General features: G+C 42.3%; 2 protein-coding genes across 31 annotated transcripts; one reads left to right on the top strand and one right to left on the bottom strand.

Annotated features, from left to right (window-relative positions):
* The first annotated feature begins 99 nt into the window (after positions 1–99).
* HNRNPH1 (heterogeneous nuclear ribonucleoprotein H1) lies at positions 100–16,898 on the top strand. 30 transcript variants are annotated; one of them, XM_083728543.1, is made up of 14 exons: positions 100–1,665; positions 2,076–2,240; positions 9,861–9,989; positions 10,724–10,879; positions 11,057–11,200; positions 12,407–12,545; positions 13,435–13,613; positions 13,699–13,770; positions 13,846–13,958; positions 14,045–14,180; positions 14,436–14,519; positions 14,643–14,693; positions 15,711–15,803; positions 16,157–16,898. In XM_083728543.1, the coding sequence occupies exons 2-14, from the start codon at positions 2,192–2,194 to the stop codon at positions 16,273–16,275; spliced, it is 1,464 nt and encodes a 487-aa protein (XP_083584669.1). In that variant the 5' UTR covers positions 100–1,665; positions 2,076–2,191; the 3' UTR covers positions 16,276–16,898. The 30 variants fall into 30 exon arrangements, with proteins under 30 accessions (XP_083584669.1, XP_083584662.1, XP_083584666.1 ...); XM_083728536.1 differs by having other exon boundaries at positions 13,828–13,958; XM_083728540.1 differs by having other exon boundaries at positions 9,855–9,989.
* On the bottom strand, positions 3,778–8,239 carry LOC310839713 (deoxycytidine kinase 2-like). Its single transcript, XM_083728630.1, has 7 exons — positions 8,106–8,239; positions 7,162–7,277; positions 6,774–6,967; positions 6,428–6,575; positions 5,338–5,453; positions 4,842–4,941; positions 3,778–4,192 (listed from the first exon to the last, which is right to left on the bottom strand). Exons 1-7 carry the CDS (start codon positions 8,200–8,202, stop codon positions 4,169–4,171), a joined length of 795 nt encoding a protein of 264 aa, XP_083584756.1. The 5' UTR covers positions 8,203–8,239; the 3' UTR covers positions 3,778–4,168.
* Positions 16,899–17,566: the final 668 nt, after the last annotated feature.

Genomic DNA, 17,566 nt, shown 5'->3' with positions numbered 1-17,566 from the left:
TGTAACTTACTGCCAAACAAACATACACCAGGTGAAGTCAGTGGAAGTCTTTAAAAGCAGATAGACAAACTTTTTGTTGGTTTAACCTTTGTATGATACATTCACTTGTTAAAGTAGGAGGACCGCTAAGAGAAACCAGAGACATTTCTGCAAGTGGACAAACTTGGACTTTAGACTTTAGTGCTCTACTATGCCAGTTCAGAGCTAGAATCAAGAGATAATTGGCTGTATGTAACAGAGATGGGGGAAGGGGGATAAGGCCCACAGTTGAGGAACAGCCATACTTGCATTTTGGCTTCTCTCTCTCTCTCTCTCTCTCTCTCTCTCTCTCTCTCACACACACACACACATTATGGAATTATGGAAGATATGCATTTGAGTACAGGAGAGGTCAGCACAGTGTTTTAAGAGCTTTAAAAAACAAAAGTAAAAGGTTGCCAAAATTGTTGGCTGCTGGTGGTGTGTCTTGGTGTTTTGCTCTACACACTTTAGACACTTTTTCACTGTGGTGATGCAACAGACATTCTTTTTCATGGGCTTAGCCAGGATTTGATGGTGGCAGGCCTTTTGTTAGGGGGCGCAGAACCTCAGTTAGCTATGTATTTTTATTGATTTTGGGGGGCAGCTGCCCCTCCCTGTCTACACCCATGTTCGTTTTAGAAGTTCACAAAGTAGCATGGGGGGAAAGAGTCACTTGTCACCAGTCTTAAAATGACAAACATCCTATCAACTGCAATCAAGGTGCTAGTGAACAGATTGTGTGTCAGGTGTGGAATGTTGGGAAAAGGTTAAATTTATTTGCCACATTTCGATCCCACTTCTTCTCCAATGAGCTCAAGGTGGCACACGTGGTTCTCCTCTCTTTTTTATCTTCACAACAACACTGTGAGGTAGTTTAGGCTGAGAGGCTTTGAGTGGCCCCAGTGAGCCTCATGGCTGAGCAGGGATTTTAGCCCTAGTCTCCTAGCCCAACACTCTGGAAGCTAAATTGAGGGGCAAATACCTGGCTCCCCTGCACCAAGGACATACCCTCCAACATTTATCAGATGAAAATAGGGATGTCCCATTCCATAATGACAATTTTACTAGTTTTAACCCACACATCTTACTGGGTTGCCCCAGCCACTCTGGGCAGCTTCCAACATACGTAAAAACATGGTTAAAACATTAAACATTTAAAAAAACCACTTCCCTTTACAGGGCTGCCTTCAGATGGCTGGGGGGTTGGGGTTGGATAATGCCATACCCTCCAACATTTCTCCAATGAAAATAGGGACATCCTAAGGAAAAGTGGAACATTCCGGGATCAAATCAGAAACCTGGACATCAGAAAATAGGGACACTTGGAGGGTCTGAAAGGATACGACTGACTGCCCTTCCTTGGCCCCTCTCTATTTAAGTATGGAAAGGCTCTTCAGAGGAGCAGAACCACCAGCGGAGATAAGGATGCAGAGTTATTATGTGACGGAGTAAGAACGTCCATAGGATTCCAGCTGCTCCAAGATAGGGGGCTCGATCCGCAGCTCCAGCGTGTTCACTTTAGCCCTAGCGCATTCCGCGGCGTTCGCTTCTTCCTCGGGAGGATCAGGGACTGCTGCCCTGGGGTGGTCGATCCAGTAGGTCTCCTTCCACCCCACCTGCCCCACAGGCCCTCCTACCCTGAAGGTACAAAAGAGCCTTGGCGCTTTAACGGAGAGCAAGGCATGGGGGAGACGCTGCCCCTCCGGCTCCTCTGTAGCCAAGCGATTGGTTGGTTCCGCTGGACGGGAATGGGGAGGGGTTACTTAATCTGATGTCACAAGCCTACAAGTGGGGGGAAGGAGTTATTTATAGAGGCGTAGAGCAACTGCGAGGAAGCCTGGTGAGTCTGAGGGAGGAAGCGGGAGGTGCGCGCGCGCGATCGGATTCGGCCTTTTCTGAAAAATACAATCTTCCTTAATTTGAGGTGCGCTATGGGGAAGCGGGGAGGGGGGGGGGAGAGAAGGAAGCGACGCCAGTTCCGGCTGGGGAAGCTGGACGACGAGGGCTTTTTTTTTTTTAAAACCACCTCTCGTGTTCTTCCTTCATTGTTTTAGCGCCACGCTCGGTTGATCGACTCCGCCAGCCGCCTTGATCGTCGCCGGGCGAAAGACAGACTTGCGCGCGAGCACGCACACACAAAAAGAACAGCGGGGAAAAAAGGCCCGACGCGATGGATCCCTGCCACACTGAAGAAACCGGCCCAGAGATCCCCGGCCTGGGTGAGTGGGCGCCGCCAACTGGCAAGGAGGCGGCGGCGGCGGAAGGAATCCGCGGCCGTTAAGGCCGTTGCTGCTGCTGCGGCTTTCGAGCGCTGGCGCAGATCGGGGGAGGGGAGGGGCTTCGGCGCAGACGCCTCGGTCCTCCGCTCTGCCTGCCTGTGTAAGTCCAACGAGGCTCCCTCATCCCTTCGTTTCTAGGCCTCTCGCCGCCACCAGCTTCCCCAGTGGGGAAAGCGGCGGGAGCGCGCCCTTCGCTCTCCCGGGCCCTCTCCCTTTATACGCTCTCTGCCTTCCTCCTTTTCTCTTCCCTTTCTTCTCTCTCCTCCCTCCCCCCTTCTCTCCTTTGACCACGTCCTGCCTCCGCCATTGTGGTGGGTGTTGCCCAATCTGCGCGCTCGGCGGCCATTCCGGGGCCTAGGCGGCAGTGGAGGCGGTAGAGTCGCGCTCGGAGGCCGCCGCGGAAGAAAACGGCTGGAATCGGCCGCCTTTCTCCCGTTTCTCTTCCTCTCCCCGCCCCCCCCCCACGTCGGGCCCTTATTTGCTTATAGTGAGGCGACGGCAGGGAAGAGAATAACGTGACTACCTCTAGGACTGCGGGGGGGGATCGCGCTGTAAATAGTGGGCGGGGGGGGGAGAGAGAAAAGCTGTTTCGATAAGTAGAAATCCCCGAAATGGAGGGTAGCGCGACACGTGACCGACGGCGGTTCGGAGACTGGTCGGGCGTCGCGCGTCGAACTTGTCCCAGTCCTCCGCCCCCACCGCGCGTCTCCTTGCACAAAGCACCGTGCTGTTTGCTCCGCGGTGTGTCTGAAGATGGCCCTGCCATGTGTTGCTGGCACGCTTGGAAAATAAAAATAATAGCCTCCCCGACATCTTAATCGAGCCATAAAGAATTGGCTGTGCTGGGTTCCGGGTTTCAGGGCGCACGTGGCAGTGGCTCTTTAGCAAGATGCCCAATTCCTTCCTCTCTCTTAAGTTATGGAACTAGCAATAGGCTCAACTAGCCAAGCTGTCCTTTACTTAGAAGTATTTTAATTGCTCTGCTTCATCTACCTAAGCAAAGGTGAGGAGTAAGACCTTTATAGGAAAAAAGCCAATCAAACTTAAAGGAAAACTTGTCTTTCCGTATAAATAAAAAAGTTCCTCTGTATTGTATATAGTTTCACTCCAGAGCACTGTTGAACTTTGACTTGCTTCTAAGGTAAAGATTATACATTTCATGGTTCTAAACTGTTTTAGTTTTCCTCCATAATCTCATACAACCCCCACCCCACAAAAAACCATGCTATTATTAAATATTGACATTTCTCAACCTGTCAGTTCTTACGTTATGAACCCCTGTGACTAAGAAATGAGTGTATTGATAAGAATATGCTTTAAATGCACCAAAGAGTGGGCACATGCTGGTGAGATACCTGATCTGTCTCAGTTTAGTTCCCGAAAGCACATGGCCAATAGTACATGTGAATGTAGTGGCCTTGTTCTCTTGGAGAAAACATTTGCTGCAGTCAAGTTCTGATGAAGGCATTCACAGAGGTTTTATTTACAAAATGTTTATTGTACCTAAAACATATCTGATTTATACAAAACAAGTTATCTGAACAAAACAACTTTGAAGTAAGCTTTTTAGACACTTCCAGTAATGAGTAGAATTTCTTCTAAGTTGTATATTTGTGCAAGATGCACAAATTCTCTCATTTTACCTCAGAGAAACTCAGACCACAAGATGAGTTGATTCTGAAAACAATCCCAGTATCTTGAACAGCTTTTTTTTTACATCTATGTATTAAAGAATTTCTTTTCTGCTGGGTAGCAACCTTACACCTTATGTCCATACGAAGAAAGCAGGGACTGTTTACTGTACAAAGTTATACACTAGATAAAATGGCACTTCTCCAAATATCCTCCTAGACTGGTATTTTTAGTTGCTAAGTTGTCAAAAAACCCTTGACCTGTAAAAACAAGATACGTGAATGAGTTATTGAAAACAATTCTGATCAAAACCCTATGGCCAAACCAGGTATTAAGCATTTGCATGTGAGTTTGGCTATAAAATGTCCATGGAGGAGGTCACATAAGGAAAAAAGCTAGCTAATAATGTTTAGCATTCTGCACATTAGATAATCTAACCTGTAGCAGACAACTTTCATGGCAGCAATCTAATACACTGATTTGGAAATTTGACTTTAATTTAATGGCATTTGATTCATGTGTATAAAACACTAGTCAAGCTTAGTGCAAGAGATCCCTCAGACCTTGTGGGGGGCCAGACTATATTTTGAAAAATAAATAAAAATGAATGAATTCCTATGTTCCACAAATAACCCAGAGATGCATTTTAAATAAAAGCACATATTCTACTCATGTAAAAACATGCTGGTTCCCAGACTGTCAGCAGGCTGGATTTAGAAAGTGATTGGGCTAGATCCGGCCCCCGGGCCTTAGTTTGCCTACCCATGGTTTAAACAATAAAGTTGTAAGCAAGAAAAGGACAGTCAGCTATGGGCCATTTAAGCCCTCGTGGAATTTCTGACTACAAAAGGTAGATTGAGCTAAATCAAGCACGTGGGCTTTAAGAAACATAGGATGGAAGATACTTACTTTTTCCAATAAGTATTCTTGTTTTATTTCATCATTTTTGAAATCATCATTAACATCTAAAACCAGAACTGGTATGTCTCTAATATGGTCAAAATCCACCCTACAAAACAAAATCCACAAAGTACGGTGTTTACTTGGAAGAAATATCAATTAACTTAAGGAATCTCAATGACATCCCATTTGTTAACCTATCAGTTTCTAGACTGTTATGTTTATAGAATTTGTGGCTTAAACTTCGAGTCAAGTTAGGGTTGCATCTCCTAAAGACAACAAGCACCAGCAGCACCTAAAACACTTTTAGAAGTATGTAGCCACTGTGTTGCAAGATAACACTTTTTGCCATTTCAGTATGGCATTCTTTAAGTTACCTTTAAGAAAAAGTAGTAATATAATGAGCTAAACATAATAATCTAGTAACAAAGATGATAAAAAGGCTTTTTGTTGGGGGAGGGGCAAACTAGCATAATGAAAGTGTCAAAGCTATGCGAGTTCTTACTTCATTGTCTTCTCATAAAGCCAGGTTTCATGTTTATAGTGAAGGTTTTCTAGATATTCCAGTGGAATTCCTTGTTCTTCTTCTCTGCCTCTATGGCGTAGCCTCTCCATGCATTTCTGTAATTTTTAATGTCACAATATAACATTTAGCACACTGAATTGTTATTATGAAAAGTTCTCACATGTATCTAATTGTTACCTTCAGTAAATTGCTGTAAATTTATATCTACTTAAACTTTACATATATCTAAAATGAGTGCTACCTAATCATCAGTGTTGGACTTTGAAACATTATTGAAGTGGAACTACTTAGGTATACTAGCTTCTTAAACTTTAATATCAAAACTTTTCAATTAGCTTAAACACAGCCTAATACTTTGATTCAAAGCATGCTGACTGGAAGCAAGTGTGATGAACTGAATTTGCTCCCAACTACATAGGCTTAGGACTGCAGCCTTCTTAATGCTTAGTAAACTTAAGAAAATGGATTGCAAGTAAAACATTGTTATTGAGAGAAGGATACAGAAGATTTTAACAATGCTTTAGTTTAGATGGATATCCTACAAATAAGAATGTTTAAAAGGACTACATAAGCCCATTGTTGTCTCTCGGCAACAGTGTTTACGTAGATTCTGTTGACATCAGAATGTCTTGTTAAAAGGTTTGAGATCTAGGTTTACAGTGTTCTTTAACTGAGCAGGACTGTTTCTGGGTAAAATCAAGCATCAAGTTGCTGTTCATGAATATTGGACTAACAGGTAAGATTGTGATTTGCCCATTTTTAGTGTCTAGGACAAAAGTTACTCTTCAGGGGCCATCAAAGACATATTCAAATTTGATTAAGTAAAAGCTTAGCACAATACAGGCAACTCCCCATTTGCACACCGTCAAGGCATGTGTGACCACTGGCACATGCGCCATTTTTGGCTGTGGAACGGTGGGCTTGTGTGCATCCTGCTGTGTATGGTGTTTCAGAACACAACCCCTGTGCAAATGGGGAGTTGCGTGTACTCTATTCAGTATCAAGAGCTCCTAGTTCTGGTACTAGTATTGCATCTAAAACTAGTCAGTTTAGGGAGAAGGAAGCATACCTCAGGGGTAGTCCTGAGGTAGATAATACCATCTAGCTCTAGGCTGGAGTCAAACTGGTTCAGAAGCCATGCATGCCAATCCTGATAAATTGCCCACTCTGTTTCATTGATGTCTCCTGATTCGAATAAGTTGGAGGCAAACACATACCTGTAATAGAAAAGGCTTTTAAATGCAAATTGATACTATGTACCTGAAGAGAAACTCAGTGGGTCTTTCACTGTACTGTTTACATTTAAAATGACTATTTTGGATGCATACTTCATATTTTATTTTAGCAAGGTGTATGTAAAGTAGCCCCTTAATTCTACCAATATCTTATTTCTGTAAATGTGTGCATGCTCTTACCTATCACTGTAGACTGATCTCTCAAAAAACTGTACAGGATGTTCTGCTTCAAGTAACTTGGCAGAAATTGGTTTTAATTGTGCTTTAACTCTACTCAAACAGGCGTAGGTCTGGAATGTATAAGCCCATCTTGTAGGTTTGCTGTACAACATCTGAAGTAGATTTCCACCACTCTTTTGAGATGTTGAAAGTTCCTGATAATGATAAAAAAGAAAGTCTGTCAGTAATCTTGTCACTTGGTTGTTAGACATACCAAACATCTGCTGTGGAAAGTAAAACAGCATCTAGTGTAACCTAAGAAGCATAAAGTACTGCTAAGTTACATTGACTATTGCAACATTTGTGGTATTGCAACATTTAGCACTAGGGGGCCAGCATGCTTACTTACTTCAGACTCATTTTCAGTTGTCTGGATGTTGCACCACTTGGCAATTGGTTCAGGAATTATTTCCCACTCATCACTGTTCCTTGCCAGTAGTTGGACAAATGTGGACTTCCCTGCAGCTGTTAAGAAAATTCAGCTAGTATTAGGATAAGACATTGGTAGCATAATACAGAGACACACACTGGCCTTTCCAGAAGCTGAGGTATTAAAACACTTGCAAGGCTAGGCTCTTCTTTCTCTTATGAATCCGATTTACCCCTTCTTTCCCAAGCTCATGATTTGGAATGCATTTATAACGTTGTGTAACTTTGTTTTCTATCTCCAAATGACAAAACACTGTGTTGTGTGGAAGGTATGCGGGCAGAAAATAAGTGTACTTAGAGAAGTATTGGAGTATGTATTGAGTATGAGAAGCTCCAGGTTTTTATGGCTTTCTTACCCTTGCACCCTTTTCATTGAAGCCTGTTGTATGACTTGGCTGTTTCAATCCAGACCTTTGTAGTGACTTGTCTTAAAAACTGTTTTTGTTACGATTGATTTTTTAAGGCCTAATATTATATAAGCAGATGTTCCATAAGCATATACTGTGAATTTATTCAGTAAATAGGTAAGGACAGCCTTGAGCCGTGTTTTTAGCAGAGGTAACAGGCGAACACAGCACTGTCCTTATCAATGTTTAGGCGCCAGCGCCTTAAATCCCGCCATATCAACGTCCTTCTTCCTAGCTGTAATTTGGCGCCGGAAGACGTGCTACTGGGACAGAGGGGAAAAGAGCACTCCACTGCCGTCCCAATAGCTCTGTCTTTGTAAATAGGACGCCCTCCTTGAAGCAAAGGCTTCATTTTGCCACCGTTAATTTACAGGTGTTAAATTTTTAAAAAGGCAGACCCCAAAGTTCAGACATTCCTGTCAAGCAAATATAGGCGGGTCCAGGGCCAGGCACTTACCGATATTCCCTTCAATGGTGATTTTCTTCAGGCGTTTTTGGAAGCTGCGGTCCAGCGCACTGGGTCCGACGCAGGGGCGCTTGGCGGGGGGATACATGGCGAGCGGTCTTTGTTTGTCTGGCTTCAGGAAGGAACTGAGGCGAGCTCTTCCCGCGCCTTCGCGTCTCTTCAAGAATCCCGCCTGTGCTCAGCCAATCCATAGCGGCGACCCGCCTCTGCTTTTTCTCCTGTCCCGCCCTCTTGGCTCTGCTGCCAAGGAGAGCTCGACCCTTCGCTCCCGCGCTCTGGAAACCGCCGCCCGCCCTTCTTGGGGAGACGCGGTTGAAGTTGCTTCTTGCAGTCCTCGCCCCTTGCCGCGTGTCTCCCCTTTCACAAAGTGCCTCTGGCACTCGCAATTTCAGGTTGGATCTTTGTTTCGGCTGTATTATTGGGGGCTTTGCAATTGGCGCCTGTGTTGTTGTGGTAAAATTGCAATTTCCATGAATTATGGAACCAGAATGTTCCATAAGCAGAATTGGGCGCACGTGGTCGTGTGGAATCGGGTTAAAGTGGAAAGAGGTCGAATAATTAGTTGGGGCTTAATTCCCCGATCATCAAGGGAGTGGCATTAAAGTATAAAGCATGTAAGGAATCGTTAGGTCTGTGTAGCCCACAACATATTTTATAAGGTACTTTGAGCGCCATTTGTGTTCCTGTGCCATTTTGAGTTGGAAGAGGCTAATTATACCGACATTGTACGTTAGTCTTATATTGGTACAGCTTGCGGTGCCATTGGTGCTGTCTTGAGCGAAATGTGGTGATTTGTCGGTGCTGCCATGTTTGATGGCCATTTCCGTATGCGTTGAAAGCACGTACAACATGGATGACTCCACCGCTTGATTATGCAATGAAGGGTATAGGCCTCGTAGTCTTGCGTGTAAGGGGAAATCAAAAGAGCCAACTTGGGGGAGGGGGTTGGCTTTGTTCTTCGGCGCATGCGTACGATGAGCGGGGATTGAGTTGGGCAGGCTAAGCAGGACGAGAACAGGATCGGTTGTTGCGGGAGGGGGCGGCGGAATCCTACCAACTTTGTTTTACTCGGAAGTAAATGCCATTAAGTTCACTAGGGGTGTACTGTATTCCCAAGTAAAAGCGCACAGCGATTGGTAGCCTTGGACTCGCATCGGGGAGGGGGGAGTTTTGTCTGCCACAAGTCATGCGCAGTGGCGCTTGTATTTTCGGCGCGGGGGAGGGATGGGCAGACAGCACAGCGCATGCGCCGGGTGGGGGTGTGCGCGCACGCGCCGTGAGCTGCGTTTTCGGCCACGCCGCGCAAGAAGCAGGTGAGCCCCCTCGTAGTTTTGTAGCCGTTGGTCCTGTCCCAGTTCGGGTTCCGCGAGTATTTTTTGCTTCGACTAGTGAGGGGCCTCTCTGCGCAGCCGGTTCTTCGGACTGCTGTCGACGACCGAGGCCTGTTTTTTTCTGAGGCGGCGCCAGGGCTCGGCCGAGCGGAAACGCAAGTCCTCCGTCGGCGCCATTTCATAAGTGAACCTAGAGCGCGCCGCCGCCGCCCGGCCCACTGGGTTCGCGGAGGCGAAGCGACCCTAAAACCCGCCCGCGGGGGACCAGCATTTCGGTTTGCCATGTGTACGTGGGGAAGAGACTTGAGTGGGGAAGAGGGAGGGCGAGCGGCGAGTTTGGGCGGGCGAGGTGCTCCGTTGCCGATCTTCTGCCCCACTCAGTGTGGCGACGTCTTTGTTTGCCCCGTAGCAACAGAAGGCGAAACGGAGACTACGCTCACTTCCAGCATGATGTTAAACACCGAAGGCGGCGAGGGGTATGTCGTGAAAGTGCGAGGGTTGCCTTGGTCCTGCTCCGCCGATGAGGTGCAGAGGTTTTTCTCCGGTAAGAGCCGTTCGCGTGTCTGCTTCTCCCCCCCGCCCCAGTCTCCATGGAGCAGGTTCCTTCCCTTACTCAGTTACTGTAGTGAAAGGTAAACAAGCTGTAGAGTTGTTGTTTTTTCTCCATACCCTTTCCTCCGTAAGAACTTCCGTGTTGCAGGTTAGATTAAATCTAGAACTCTGAATTAGAAAAAAAGTAAAATGAACAATTAAGTACTTTCCCCTCTGGTAATAGGGGAAGCTGCCTTCAAGGATATAACAGTTCACAATTTAGGCTCCAATCCTAACCCCACTTACCTGGGAGTAAACCTCATTGGATTCAGGACTTACTTTTGAGTAGTCATGGTTAGATTTGTGCTGTTTACTTCAAATAGTATTAAGGACTACAATGCTTAAAACTGATAAGAAATGAGAACGACAGCTCATGGTAATGAGAACAGAAATAAAGATCATAAGGTTATGTTTCCTTTGTCACTTTCCACCCCCATAATAATATTATGGCTAAGTTAATTTTGCTTTTGTTCTTTTTTTGAAGTTAAACATACAATTACATAATATATTCTGTACTGCAGGATGAAACTGTTTACTTGAAAGAACCTTATTGACTTCTATTGAGATTTCAAGGACACACATCAGATTGTAGCCGTACAAGCCAAGCCTTTGCACAGTTAGAAGTCCTTGATGAAGTTAGTGTTGCTTCTGACAGTGTGTTAAACTTGTTCTTCCGCTCTTTCTTAGAATGCAAAATACTAAATGGATCTTCAGGGGTCCGTTTTATCTACACAAGGGAAGGAAGACCAAGCGGAGAAGCATTTGTTGAACTGGAGACCGAAGAAGATGTGAAGCTGGCATTGAAAAAAGACAGAGAAACAATGGGACACAGATATGTTGAAGGTTTGGATTGAATTGACATAGTAACTGACTTAAGTAGCTCTTCAGTTGGGTGGAGCTTAGATGCATGGTTATTCTTCTGTGTGTATGTAAATGTGAACCTGTTCTCCAAATGAATGTCGTGCATTGACCTTTTTGTGCCATGTTCCAAAATTCATTAATTCTAAGTGCCTCTTGCAGTCTTCAAGTCAAACAACGTTGAAATGGATTGGGTTCTGAAGCATACTGGTCCTAACAGCCCTGATACGGCTAATGATGGTTTTGTACGTCTTAGAGGACTTCCATTTGGTTGTAGCAAGGAAGAAATTGTTCAGTTTTTCTCAGGTATGTGGGGTATAAGTTCTAGCTATAGCTGTATTGGTAAAGATTAGAATTGCAATGGCACTGAAGTAATGCCTAGCCAACTAATAATAAATAATCCTTGAATGGCCAATTCTGTATGGTTATGCTTTAGGTGTTTTTAAAGACAAACACAGTAGTTTAAATTATTTGATAATTTGAGAACTGCCTCTAAAACTTGATGTAGCAAGTAAAACTTTATTCCAGTCTAACCCTGCAAAGCTTTAAGGACTAACTAATCGTTAAACCATAAAGTAAAGATTGGAAGCAAAGTTGCCATTTTAACTCTTCCACTCCACTCAGCCAAACATTTAGAATGCTTTCTTAAATTTGAGTGTCTAGAATAAGGTTATTGAATAAATGTTATAACTTTAGCTTGGTTGAATGGATGGAAGGAAATGCTCACATGTGTAGTAGAAGCTCTTTATGACATGTAAAAGGAATACAGAAAATAAGTATTTGTCTGATAGGTTTAAAAATATTTGCTTCAAGGTTTGGTATGTCATAAAGTAATTTGCTCTTAAAAACTCTATTGAAACTGAAATGTTAAAGCAAATGGAAGTGAGCGTTACATCAGAATGTTTGGAATATATTGCAGTAGTCCAGATAAGTGTGAATGTACTCTGATGAATTGTGATAAACAGATCAACTTGCACAGTATTAGATTTCTGTTGAAATATTTTTTCCCAAGTTGTTTTTTCTTCATAAAATTTAATATGTATATACAGTGTCTTGAAATGAAGTGTTTATGAAAATGCAAATCTTTGATTTTGTTACTAGATCTGTTAAATATTTTGCATGAAATTATCTTTGAGTTTAATTTGATTCTTGTTAAGATCTAGAATTGACATTTTTAGAGGAATTTTAATTGTTCAATTGAATTTATTTATTAGTAAATTGCTGCTTTAATGTTTTTCTTAACACATCCTGCACTAATTGGAAATAATATTAATCAAAATGTTATAGAAATGTTTTTTATGCAAGCAGGCTGAGTTAAGAATCTTTTAAATAGTATGTAATAAGTGTTTCTTGTTGACATGTTTCTTTTATAGTGTTTAATAGTATGGTTTACTGATTCTGAAATTTATAAAGTATAACTTCTGGTGTATTTTAAAGCTATAAGAAAATCATGATTGGGCTTGTGATGTTAATATTACCCCCCTACTGGGGTTATTTGTCCTTGGGTTGAAGGGTTGGAAATCGTGCCAAATGGGATAACATTGCCGGTGGACTTCCAGGGGAGGAGTACGGGGGAGGCCTTCGTGCAGTTTGCTTCACAGGAAATAGCTGAAAAGGCTCTAAAGAAACACAAGGAAAGAATAGGGCACAGGTGGGGATGGATGGTTGGTTGGATATGTCGCTCTTCTTATGGTAAACTGTTATTAAATCCATATTCTCTCTTCTTAAGTGCTCACCTCACAACATGTAATTTCATGCCCTACTAACACCCCCAATTTTATAATGAAACGTTAATTTTTGTTATGTTTATGCAAACTGGCTGTGAAAGGCTAGTTCGTCTACCCCTCCCTAGACCTCTCAAAACTGTTCATTCTGAACAAGTTTAAATGATATTTAAGGAAGTTGAGAGATTATGGCTTTAAATTTTTCTAATAGCACCAATTATGCCTCTAGCTCTAAAGACACAGCATTTTATTACCATAAGAAAATGTGATTACTAAACTTGTTCTATATATTGATGTAACATTTTCTTGTATAATTTTTTCACATAAACACATAATTTCCAAAAATGTCACAAAGGGATTTATTCTAAGTTTTGTGACGTATTAATTGAAGCATGCACCTTTTTTGCATTTGCTGATTTGCTATGCAAACGCATAGGATGGGCTCATGAGCACATAGTGCTTTTTGGAGTGTTGATGGATTAGAATTCTGGCGGAGGCTGGATTTCTAACCCTCTTTCATATTGCCATATGAGCAAAATATGGGTACTGTTGAGTGGACATAAGTCCCTCCAAGTTCTGATTCTTCAGAAGCTTAAACTAGTTTGCTCTCCCTAACCCTTAAGGTTGGGATATCTTAATGAGCAACCTCAAACTGATTTACTGAATTAGCCTTGGATTATTTTCTATGACTAAACGTAAAAATTCTGGCTTAAAATTGCCAGTTCCAAGGCTGTGGTATTGTAATGTATTATATTGTATAACCTAATATGCAAATTTTAAAAAACTCAACTAGTTTTATGTGTGTGAACCTTTTAGGTACATTGAAATCTTCAAGAGTAGCAGAGCAGAAGTGCGCACTCATTATGATCCTCCTCGCAAGCTTATGGCCATGCAGAGGCCAGGTCCTTATGACCGGCCGGGCGTGGGAAGAGGCTACAACAGCCTTGGTAGAGGAAGTGGTTTTGAAAGAATGAGACGTGGTGCATATGGAGGAGGTAAATATATAGAGCTTTCTTATTCAAAAACAGATAGTTCTGTTGGAAGATCATTTTCAACATAACTCTAAATTGTGGGTTGCAGGTTATGGTGGTTATGATGACTATAATGGATATAATGATGGCTATGGCTTTGGATCGGATCGATTTGGAAGAGGTAAGAATTCTTGATTAGGGCAGTTGAGGAAACTTGTCCTACATACAAAAGATTTAGAATGGACTGTTTCCACAGGGATGTCAGACCACAGGTATGGGGATGGATCCTCTACTTTCCAAAGCACAACTGGTCACTGTGTGCACATGAGAGGATTACCTTACAGAGCTACAGAGAACGACATTTACAATGTAAGTGACATTTTTATTTGGATTTGTTGCTGCAGAACATTGCCTGAGAAATTTTCATTGAGTTAATGACTGTCTTTTCTACCTAGTTCTTCTCGCCTCTTAATCCTGTAAGAGTACACATTGAAATTGGGCCTGATGGTCGAGTAACAGGAGAGGCAGATGTTGAGTTCGCTACTCATGAGGATGCTGTTGCTGCAATGTCCAAAGACAAAGCAAATATGCGTAAGTTAAAGCTCCCCTACAGATGTATGCACTTTTTTAAAAAAACTGTAGAGTAGAATGAATCAGTTTACTATACTGGCTTTGCTTGTTAACATTGTGGTTAACTTGGTGAGAGTGTGATGTTCACTACTGCTCATGATTCTCAGAATTGAATAGCCTTCAAGTTTTGCATCAAGTTGGCTAAGTTCTTTGTACTGTACATGAGGTAAGTTGAACTGTTTGTGTTCAGAGCATTGCTGTTTTTTGTTTCCTTAGAACACCGATATGTAGAACTCTTCTTGAATTCCACAGCTGGAGGAAGTGGTGGTGCATATGGCAGTCAAATGATGGGAGCAATGGGTAAGTGTAAGCAATTCAGTTTCATGTTGTCCCGCTGATGTTTAACAAAACTGGCTAATTTTTACAGTTCTGCTTATTCTCGGTGGCCTGAAACTAATATTCAACATTCTGTCTTAATCACAGTCAAGGAAACGGAAGGGGTAGTTCAAGATTGGAACACGAACACATTGGCAGGTATATAAAACATTTGGGTCTACATTTTGACAATTAGACCGTTAAATAAGAACTGCATGTGTGAATGGTGGTATGAATGGTTTCCAAGGTGCAGAGTTGGTAACATTGGGTGCTTGGGGGAAGAGATGCTTGTTGTCCGTAATGTTGCTACAGTTTTCTACCTACAGCAGTCACTGCCGGGAGGGTGAGGGTAGGAATGTTGAATAGAAGGTAGAATTAAATTGGCAAAGATTGTACCACAATGGTGGTTCCTCTTATTGGATATCCTGTTAACTTGAATATTCAGTAAAACCAAAACTTCAGAAGCTTGGTTTGCTTGTATTAAAAAGTTTTATTCTGAAGTGGTGGTTCATTTTATTTGTATGTGGTGCATATGCTGTTTTAGTAGCACTTTACAGAATGGCTTCGTGCTTTACAAGGTACAATTAAGTTAAAAAAGCAAACTTCATATCCTCAACTGCAAAAGAGTTTTGCAGAGATGTGAAATGGGTTACCAGCTGTATTTTGCATTTAGTTTGTACAAAAATGTAGAAAGGTGTTCTGTGTCAGGTGCAGGTTTCCTAGTCACAGCTTGGAAAGACTAACTTCTTTTGGCACCTCCCCTGAGCTGTTTAAAGCTACATATACAAAAGGGTTTGTGTTGTCTGTTAGCCACATAATGAAGGGTATGCTCTATATTGCCAAATGCTGCTTCAGATTAGGTAAATAGGTTTGAAATGAATGGTGGCCAAGAAATAAAATAGCAGTTTTAGGGGGGGGACGGGACACCCTCCTCTGCTTCTAATTCAATTGTTCATATAATTTGAAAACTCCGGTGCTATAAGAATCTATAAAATGTTTTATCTGCAAATAAATTCCTGAGTGAAGAGCAAATTAGGAAGAATCTTCTCAAAATAAAATTCAGGTACACAGTGAACTAGGAGCAGACTTGCCTTTTTAAAGTAGCATGTAGGCATATGCTTTTTGTGGAAGGTGACTGTAGCCAAGGTCTTAACATGTGTGTCCTTAACTTGAAAGGAAGCCAATCCAGTTACGGTGGTCCAGCTAACCAGCAGTTGAGTGGGGGTTATGGAGGAGGCTATGGTGGTCAAAGCAGCATGAGCGGATATGGTAAGATGTTTTTATTAGTCTTGGATGTGTTAGCTACCCACCTAATGTAAGGATCAACTTGTCTTGAAAAAGTTAAGTTAAAATATTATATTTTCCAAATACTTGGTTTCAGCTAGAAAATCAGTTTAGATGAGTGAGCAGGAAAAGCTTTCAGTGACTAGATTTTTTAAAAAAACACTTAAAAGATGATGTTGGGTGATGCAGAGTTGGATCCAATCTATATGAAGCTAGCCTGCCACTTCCATTGTGTGATAGTACAGGATCTAAAGCAGGTTATAAGGATAACTTGGGGGTGAGGGAAATGTGGTGCCATGTATGTAAGTGACTGCACTGAATTGTCTTATCTGTCTTAGGTAACCAGAGTGCAATGAACAGCAGCTACTACAGCAGTGGGAATCGTGCATCCATGGGAGTGAATGGCATGGCTGGAATGTCGAACATGTCCAACATGAGTGGGGGCTGGGGAATGTAACTGGTCTCCTAATTTTTGGTCAACTTTTTTTAAGAAAACAAAACAAACTAAGTTTAACAGTTTTGCAACACAAGCTTGTGATTTATGCTTTACTTGTAAGTGAAATCAGGATCATTTTAAAACATTCAGGTTCAGTATTTTTGAATATGCTGAAACATTCATCTAGGATATAAGTCAAGTAAAGAAGTTCCTGTTAAACAATTTTCAGCTTTTTTCCAGTTTTTGTTGTAGGAGTGTATTTGAGCAGTAAGCGTATTTAGGTTAAAGCTGTTTCAATTATGTTAAATGTTGCTCTTATACCATATAACACCAGACGCTGTTTTCAGAGCATGTTCAAGAACATGCCTTTTTGTACAAACAAGATATAGGAGCTGTGTTGGAATCTCAAAAGTGAACATTTGGCATGTTAGTTCTAGTTTTTTCTTTTTAATATCTTGTAAGGCACATTTAAGCTTTTTAAGTTAATGGGGAAATGTGAGACGCAATACGGCTACCTTTAGGATTTTGGTCTTGGTGTTCGTATGAAATCTGAGGCCTTGATTTAATCTTTCATTGTATTGTGATTTACTTTTAGGTGTTTGCGCTTAAGTGAAAATTGTTAAAATAAAACTTCCTTTTAAAAACTGGAACCTCTCTTGATTTGAAATGTGCACTGTATTGCCAGCAGCAATTGATACACTAATTACTGCCACCAGTTTAGTAGTTTCATCCAGCAGCAGAAAGTTGCTGTTTGCAAAGTCAAGAGTTGTCAATAACCACTGAAACAGAACTTGACAAAGAATGTAAACGCTAATGCTGAAGAAGAGCAGTCATAACCTACCACTATTCTCCATTTACCTTTTACTTAAAATAGTTGGATGTTCTGGTTAGCTTGTGTAGATTTAGGGAACGGAACTACTTGGGGTGCATTTCATTCCCACATGTGCCTGTGTCACACGACTGCTGTTACCTATAAGGACTGGTGTAGACCAACTTAAACCTGAATGGAAACCAGGGGGCTTAAGGGCTGCACAGGGTTCTCTCCAATGAAGTCATCCTGTTACAAGAGGATCTTGTGCTAACAGGAGGGTCTCATCTCCCTATAACAGCCCCAACCAGTCTGCTCTGGAGGTTGGGAAAACCCCCAGAAGAGATGTTTACAGGTGGAAGTCCTGCTAATGGACATCATCACTGCATACACCACTGTTTCACATTTCTTTGAACTTTCACAAATGAAAGAAAAAGATCCTCACTTTGCTTTGACATGTTGTTGGCTTCTGACTCCATTGCAGTTCATATCACCACCTTGTAA

The sequence above is a fragment of the Podarcis gaigeae genome, assembly GCF_964106915.1.
Source record: "Podarcis gaigeae genome assembly, chromosome: 2".
In the NCBI taxonomy this organism is placed as follows: domain Eukaryota; kingdom Metazoa; phylum Chordata; class Lepidosauria; order Squamata; family Lacertidae; genus Podarcis; species Podarcis gaigeae.
This window is presented reverse-complemented; position numbering and strand designations above follow the sequence as displayed.

Bases quoted from the DNA above. Each gene is read 5' to 3' on its own strand.
- HNRNPH1 (XM_083728562.1), top strand. From the start codon at position 2,192: ATGGATCCCTGCCACACTGAAGAAACCGGCCCAGAGATCCCCGGCCTG. The intron at 12,546-13,434 runs GTGGGGATGGAT...TGAACCTTTTAG, and splicing joins AAGGAAAGAATAGGGCACAG to GTACATTGAAATCTTCAAGA. The intron at 13,959-14,044 runs GTAAGTGACATT...TTTTCTACCTAG, and splicing joins CAGAGAACGACATTTACAAT to TTCTTCTCGCCTCTTAATCC.
- LOC310839713 (XM_083728630.1), bottom strand. From the start codon at position 8,202: ATGTATCCCCCCGCCAAGCGCCCCTGCGTCGGACCCAGTGCGCTGGAC. The intron at 5,454-6,427 runs GTATGCTTCCTT...TAAAAATTACAG, and splicing joins ACCTCAGGACTACCCCTGAG to AAATGCATGGAGAGGCTACG. The intron at 4,193-4,841 runs GTAAGTATCTTC...TTGTTTTTACAG, and splicing joins AAGAATACTTATTGGAAAAA to GTCAAGGGTTTTTTGACAAC.